The sequence below is a fragment of the Acartia tonsa genome, chromosome 13 (genome assembly GCF_053477335.1).
Source record: "Acartia tonsa isolate MP-2025a chromosome 13, ASM5347733v1, whole genome shotgun sequence".
NCBI classification, from domain to species: Eukaryota; Metazoa; Arthropoda; class Copepoda; order Calanoida; family Acartiidae; genus Acartia; species Acartia tonsa.
The window spans coordinates 42,998,650-43,005,643 of record NC_137272.1 but is presented as its reverse complement, the minus strand read 5'-3'; the positions used below and the strand labels follow the sequence as shown (position 1 = coordinate 43,005,643).

At 35.2% G+C, this 6,994-nt stretch overlaps 2 protein-coding genes across 2 annotated transcripts; both read left to right on the top strand.

Moving 5' to 3' along the window:
* Nucleotides 1-491: 491 nt before the first annotated feature.
* LOC145335317 (pseudouridylate synthase RPUSD2-like) lies at nucleotides 492-1,753 on the top strand. The gene is made up of 3 exons (XM_080181052.1): nucleotides 492-790; nucleotides 997-1,185; nucleotides 1,607-1,753. Exons 1-3 carry the CDS (start codon nucleotides 572-574, stop codon nucleotides 1,751-1,753), a joined length of 555 nt encoding a protein of 184 aa, XP_080037178.1. The 5' UTR covers nucleotides 492-571.
* Nucleotides 1,754-2,062: 309 nt separating this feature from the next.
* LOC145335316 (pseudouridylate synthase RPUSD2-like) lies at nucleotides 2,063-6,958 on the top strand. Its single transcript, XM_080181051.1, has 8 exons — nucleotides 2,063-2,076; nucleotides 2,290-2,461; nucleotides 3,023-3,274; nucleotides 3,996-4,084; nucleotides 4,683-4,758; nucleotides 5,061-5,196; nucleotides 5,807-6,024; nucleotides 6,821-6,958. Exons 1-8 carry the CDS (start codon nucleotides 2,063-2,065, stop codon nucleotides 6,926-6,928), a joined length of 1,065 nt encoding a protein of 354 aa, XP_080037177.1. The 3' UTR covers nucleotides 6,929-6,958.
* Nucleotides 6,959-6,994: the final 36 nt, after the last annotated feature.

The window sequence follows — 6,994 nt, the reverse complement described above, 5'->3', positions numbered from 1 at the left end:
CTAAAATCAACCCCTCCTATCTAAGATCCAGCATAAAAAGAAGCCAAATGGATTATCAGAACAAAAAGTTTTGGAGCAGACAGATTTCTTAGCTTTTCACAAATCAAATGAAGTTGCTAAAAAATTCTGCCGTAAAGAGAATGATATTCAGATGAAGTTTTCGTGTTTTCCCTGCAGGAATTGTTACATTTTAGTTAGGATTCGTACAGAGCGCCCGACAGGGTTATATTTATTGCCTTCATAAGTTCATAAGCTTATTTAAAAAGGTAGTTAAGTAATTTTAAATGGCATTATAGAGACAATGGACTATATATTAATGTAGATTCCCAATTTTGATAATCTAAATTACCCCTCTGTAGATTATTGTTTTAAACTGATAATTTACATTACTTTACATTTTTTGTATAAGACAGAGAATTTCGGGTTTAAAAATAAAAAGATTTGTTTGATAAATGAAAATAGTACCTACCTAGCTTAAAAGATACAATTATTTGATTTAAAATGGATAATTACCAGAAAAGTGTTGGAAAGCGTTGATGCCCTAACTTGTCATCTGCAGGGTAACAAACACATGGAAGCTTTGAAAAATCCCCCCCTCCTCGACTCTGAGGGCTATCAGCTGATTAACGGCAAGTGGAAACAAAAATTTCCCGCCAAAAATGGCGGACTCAAGCGGAAATTGGAAGAAAATGGCGGCGATGAACAAAATGGCGCAAAATTGTCTAAACGAGAACGGACAAAAAAGAACAAGACTGAAAGAAATATTGAGATATTGCCGCAACATACAGAGGTAGGGATATGGGAATTCAGTGATCTTAGGGGTTAGGACAATGAATGATAAATTAAAAATATTTTTTCCCCGTCCTTGCCGGAAAAAACTGTAAGGAGTTAAAAAAAAAAATTTTTGCAGTAGTGGAAAAAAATGTATCTTGTGCAGAATATACACCCCTGTTCATATATCAACTTGGCCTGTTACAACTTTTTCTATAATTTTAGGAGAAATACAATGAAACAGAAACATATTTTGTTGATGGCTACAGAAAAGTCCGTCCCTACTATTTCACCTTTGTGACGCACGCCAAGGGTCGGTGGGTCGGCAGGGACATCTGGACAGTCTTCTCCAAGGAGTTCCGCGCAATGCCGCGGGAATTGTTTGAACATTGCATCACTAAAGGCCTCATTAAGGTCAAGAATTATATGCTAAGAGGTATCTTAGGCCAACTGAGATATGAAAGGTCGCTTTTTTTATCTTAAAGTATAGATATCTCTGTTGTTTTTGGATGAATTCATATATTCATAGATAGTAGGTAGATCTTCCTAATCCAATAAGATGTACAGATGTTTTGGATCATGGAAAGAAAACGAAGTAGCGGGTTTTGTCGTATTTTCACAGTAGCTTTTGATAGGTTGATTTAGGTTAGGTGAGGTAAATATTAATGATTGCCCCGCAGGGTTAGGAAATGGCCCCGAAGGGTTAGAACCCCCAAGAAATAGGAGATAAGCTATTGTGAAAATACGACGAAACCCGCTACTTCGTTTTCTTTCCATGATTTGAAGTTTTTCTACGCAAATCCAAACTTTAAAGCATATAATCCTTGATAACCAGGTGAATGATAAAATAGTTACATCTGATTATGTAGTTGAGAATAATGATTTTATCAGTCATACAGTTCATAGGCATGAGCTACCTGTCACTGATCAAAGGCAAGGACGTAGATATGATGATGCTTTCAATTTTCCCTTTCCTGCTTAACACCTTACTGTTTTTCTTTTGTCTTCCACTTATTAGTAGAAAAGCTACTTTATAATTCACTTTGTTCACCAATCTGTCCGTAACGTGATTTTCTCGGCTACTATTTTAGATAGAGTGCTGAATTTGTTTTGTGAAGATGCTCCCTTTTTAGTTATCAGTATCAAAGCTTCTCCATAGTTTACTTTGTCTTTCTATCTCAATGTGGGAAAATTTTATTTACTTGGCTGCTCCCAGAGATAGACATCTGATTTTTTGTGTATGATGATTTGCTTGCCCAAATAAAATTTACTAATAGACGGTTCTTTTTTCATGATAACACAACAGTAACACTGAAGTAGTTAATGATTCTAATATAACCTTTCTTTAACTCAGGGAAAAGGGACCAGAATTCTAACAAACAATCTTTGGTGAAAATTTCTCCACAACCCACTTTTTACCTACTTCACTTTAGTTACATAAAAAAATAAGTTTTACGCCAACATTACGCCACTAAAACATCCAAATTTTTGGCTAATTAAAAAGTAGTTAATTTGCAGAATCACGGCCCTGCCATTAACTAAATGTCTAGTGTCTACGCCCGCCCATATTTGCAGGATCCAGATAGTGCATGAGACAGATGATGTTCTGGTGGTAAACAAACCCTCCTCCATACCTGTTCATCCGTGTGGCAGATATAGACATAATTCAGTCCTCTTTATTTTAGCTAAGGTACTTTTAACTCTTATCGCTAATTTAAGCATGTTAGAATTTTCCTATCAACTTCAATCTTTACATGATTATTCCTGTATCAGTAAGGTACGATTTAGAAAGCGTAGCAATCGTTACCAGAAATGCCATACGTCTGTTTGAAACAAGCTGATTTTAATATCTTTTAAAATTCATCTTTATCTTATCATCTGATTTTTGGAACATTGATTCCTAGAACAATCAGGTACAATATTATGAGCGAAGCATCCTAAAATAATAAGTAAGTACTTAACAATACCCTTATTTAAGTAATCTTAACATCTTTTATGGGTTTATGCAAGGACGTCCAATGGGGAGGTGGAAGAGGGTGATTACCCCCCCCCCCCCCCATCCAAATGAATTTTGGGTTTCCAAAAATTTTTAAATTTTGAATTTTTACCCCCAAAAAATTTCAAAGTTTGGACGTCCTTGCCTATATAAAGATCCCCCCCCCCCCCCCCATCCCAACTGAAAAAGTTTGGACGTATTTGGTTTTATGGCCATATAAAGTCTTATCCTGTAGTAAAGTTTTTATTTGTTAAGGAACAAGGTTACAAAGAGCTACACACTGTGCACAGACTTGACAGATTAACCTCCGGCATCCTAATATTTGCAAAAAGTGCACAAAAATCCCGCGAACTTGAGTTGCTCATCAGCGGGCGTCACGTGCGCAAAGAGTATGTGTGCCGGGTCAACGGGGAGTTTCCCGAGGGGGAGGTGGTGGTGGACCAGCCCATCTTTGTGGTCAGCTACAAGATTGGGGTGTGTGTGGTGGAGCCGCTGGAGGGAAAACAGGCAGGATCTATGGATATATTATGGGACTTGAAATTCCCCAAGATTAAAGCTTGTTATTCATACCTATTGGTTTTAAGATTTTTGGATAGGACTCTAGGTTCAGGAGCTGCAGGCCTCTAGGTTCAGGGGCTGCAGGCCTACAGTTGGTCTCTGGACAGGCAAAAATTAAAAAAAACTTATTTAAAGAGTTTTAGGTCAACTTATAAAACAAAATATGCATATTTTTTAATGTACGTTATTTACCAACATATTTTAAGAAAAAAATGCATATTTTGATTTATAAGTTGACCTCTAACTCTTCAAAAAAATTATTTTTATTTTTACCTGTCCAAATATCACCCGGAGGCCTGCAGCTCCTGAAGTTTGGGGCCTTTCCAAAAAAAACTTATAAATTTATCATACAAGAATTATTTTATCCCTAATAACCTATCCTCTCAGTCCTAAGATAAAGCCTATACATACACACTGTTTCCGCAAATGTGTCAAAACTTCCCTCCCGCTTTCTCTCAAAATGTTGAACCGAAATGGCTTTTTCATAAAAGGCAGAATTGAGGCTATTTTAAAAAATTTGAAGTTTTAACCTCTTGAGATATTAATGTGTATATCGTTTAAACCCCCTAAGTAGGATGAGAAATTGGAATTTGAAGGCCTTTTCCTAAGGTTTTAAGAAAAAGTTTACTTAATTTTATATTTCTTTTCTTTGATATATCCTCTCCCCCAGGCTAAAACCAGTTTTGAGAGGCTGTGGTACTCTGATGGGGTGAGTGTGATCAGATGTAAACCAGAAACCGGTAGAATGCACCAAATCAGGTCAGGTTACAATGTAGTCTTTAAAGTAAATGATTGTTCTACTATTATTTGATTGATTAGACAAAGTTTTTTTTATAGTTAGGACATAAGACTCCTGGAGTATGACAAAGACACTTTTGTATAGCCACCAGGGTCAGCTCAAGCGTAAATTCATATTGATTGGATAATTTGAGACAAAAATGTGATAGCTATCACAGAGCTACTTCCCCTCTTGTTCTACCATCCTTCTCCTTTATTTTTTTGGGGGGTAGATGGTTGGAGTCGTTAAATTCTTTAAAGGGGCAATAACTTTCAATTGGGGGGAGTTTTGCACCCCCATCAAAATAATCTAGATAGACAAATAGACATCATATTACCTACTTTAGTATAATATTGGTTAGCTAATTATTTCTATCTTTTTAATTACATGATTTTAATATATTCATAAAAATGACACGTACCAAATATCCTGTTCCCCAACAAGGACGAAAAATCAACATATGAGTTTAATATAAAAGTTCCAATAAAAAAGTACAAACACGTGAACTTGACTATCACCTATGAACAAAAGAAAAAATAATTCCAGCCTTGGCTGCAATTAAAGTAAATTTTTTTTCAGAGTTCACCTGCAGTACCTTGGATTTCCCATATCCAATGATCCATTGTACAACAGCACCATTTTTGGTCTAGAAAAGGCACAGTTCACATTTTTAGTATCAACGGCTCGTTGACTTAAACCTTTTCATACTTAATTTATTAAAAGTTATGTCACGCCGTTTTTGAGATCTTACGATTTAAACAGAAACTAGCCATATAAAATCATTATGAATACAAAATGTCTTGTTCAGTTTTTATTTTGGAAAGGTTGAATAACCCTCACCTCAAAATGAAAGAAAACCTTATTAATTCAGCTTTTAAGGAGATCTTTTATCAAGGGTAAACACAGACGACATAGGTATCACTTAATTCATATGAATGTGAACTGAAAACTGATCAGGGTAAAGATGGCGTTATTGGTAAAAGCAAGGAACAGCTGATTCTTGATCTGCAAGAGAAACATACTGTGGATAATTGGATTCTTAGTGAAGAATATGAGAACAGCAAGTTGAATGAAGATCCTAATGAAAATACAGGTTTGTTCGTAGAGAAACTTTGGTAGATTAAAATTGTTTTAGGACAATTTTGATGTTTTTTTTTGAAAAAATATATTTAGTTTTTACCTCTTCCGCCTATTTAATAAAAGTTAATGATTTCTTGTTATTTGTATGGTCCTATGGGCCTCCAAAACATTAGTCTTCAAAAAAAGTCTTGTGCGTCACACATTGGGGTGTTACAGGGATCTCTGCATGGACCTTTAAAAACTATGATATTTGTTATCATTTTCAAAGAGCAATCAAGAACCTAATTAAAAAATTCGGGTCAAATGCAGTTCATGGTAAAATGTTCCTGATAAGGAATATCTCCAAAAATCTATGAATTTTAAAGGCTGCAAAACGGCTGAACGTACATCATGCCCGCACACCATTTTAAGCAGCATATAAAGGACTACAAATAATCTGAAATAGTCAAGATCCAATGATTTGATTTTTATTGATTGATGACCATTATTTGTAGGCCTTTTTTGTCGGTTAAAATTTTGTGCTAGCATAAACTATACGTTCCACCGTTAGGCCGTTAGAAGCCTTTAAAGTTCATAGATTTCTAAAAATTCTTTACCTGTAAAAATATTTATATTTATTACAGAGGTAGATGGTTATAAATCAGAAATCAACATGGATTATCAAAATAAAGAACAAAATTCAACTGAAGAAACAAATCTTGAAAAGGAAAAAAATTCTACTGAAAAAGATAACAGTAAAGTTGTGCCATCAAATACAGATAATGTTGATACAGATTTAGTAGCAGAAACTAAAGAAACATATTTTGATGAACATTGTCAGGATTGCAAAAGAAATTACAAGGTAGGAGAATCATACTTATATCGAGTTAATTAACAGAATGTATGTGTGCGTGTAACAAAAGATCTCGTTCGGCTGTAAACAACAACCGAATTAATTCAAAAAGATATTCGCAAAGGTTTCGTGATTTTAGGGGACATAGCGTAGCCATATTTTATTTTAGATGTATTTCATTTGTTGGCTATACCTTATTCCTGGATCTCGTTAACCGCTGTAACGATATTGTTCTCCTTAACAGTGAATCTTCTCATAGGTTTATAACTATTTTGGGGGAGGATACCACAACCCTCCCTAAAGAAATTATCAATCTCCAGACAAAAATAACTCCCCCCCCCCCCAAATTTAAAAAAAAATAATAGGTTGACTAAATTCCTACCCCCTTTTTAAATTTCTAAAAAAAACAAGAAATTTTTTGTGTTTATTCTTAATATTGATGAAAAGATGGACGTTGTGACATACTATAATTAAATCTTTCAATATTATAAAAAAAAGGAAAGAGACAATGGGCTGTTTATTACACAAGTCCCCAAAGTTTCTAATGACGTTTTCTTATCGGTTTGCCTAACAACATTGAGTATTTTGAATGCACTTTAATTGGTCAATTCATTAATTTGAGTGTCCAGACGTTTTAAACAATAATTGTAATCTAGAAAAGAGGGAATTTAGTGTATCATCACTGGGTATTTACTATGTAAATACCCAGTCATTATCGGTCATTGTTTTATCCCTTTAGATCCTCGATTTTATAGAGTATCTACTCTACTAAAACCTTATTTTAAGCCTGCAACTTTATTTTCAGGATCCGCCCCAAGACACAATGTTGATCTATCTACACGCCATCAAATACAGTGGAGAGGGGTGGGAGTACAGCACCCCGCTTCCCACCTGGGCAATACAACCAGAGTAGATTAAAGCCCCCCTCCCCCCCCCCCCCCCCACAAACACAATCATCGAGACAGCTAGCTGTCTTTAC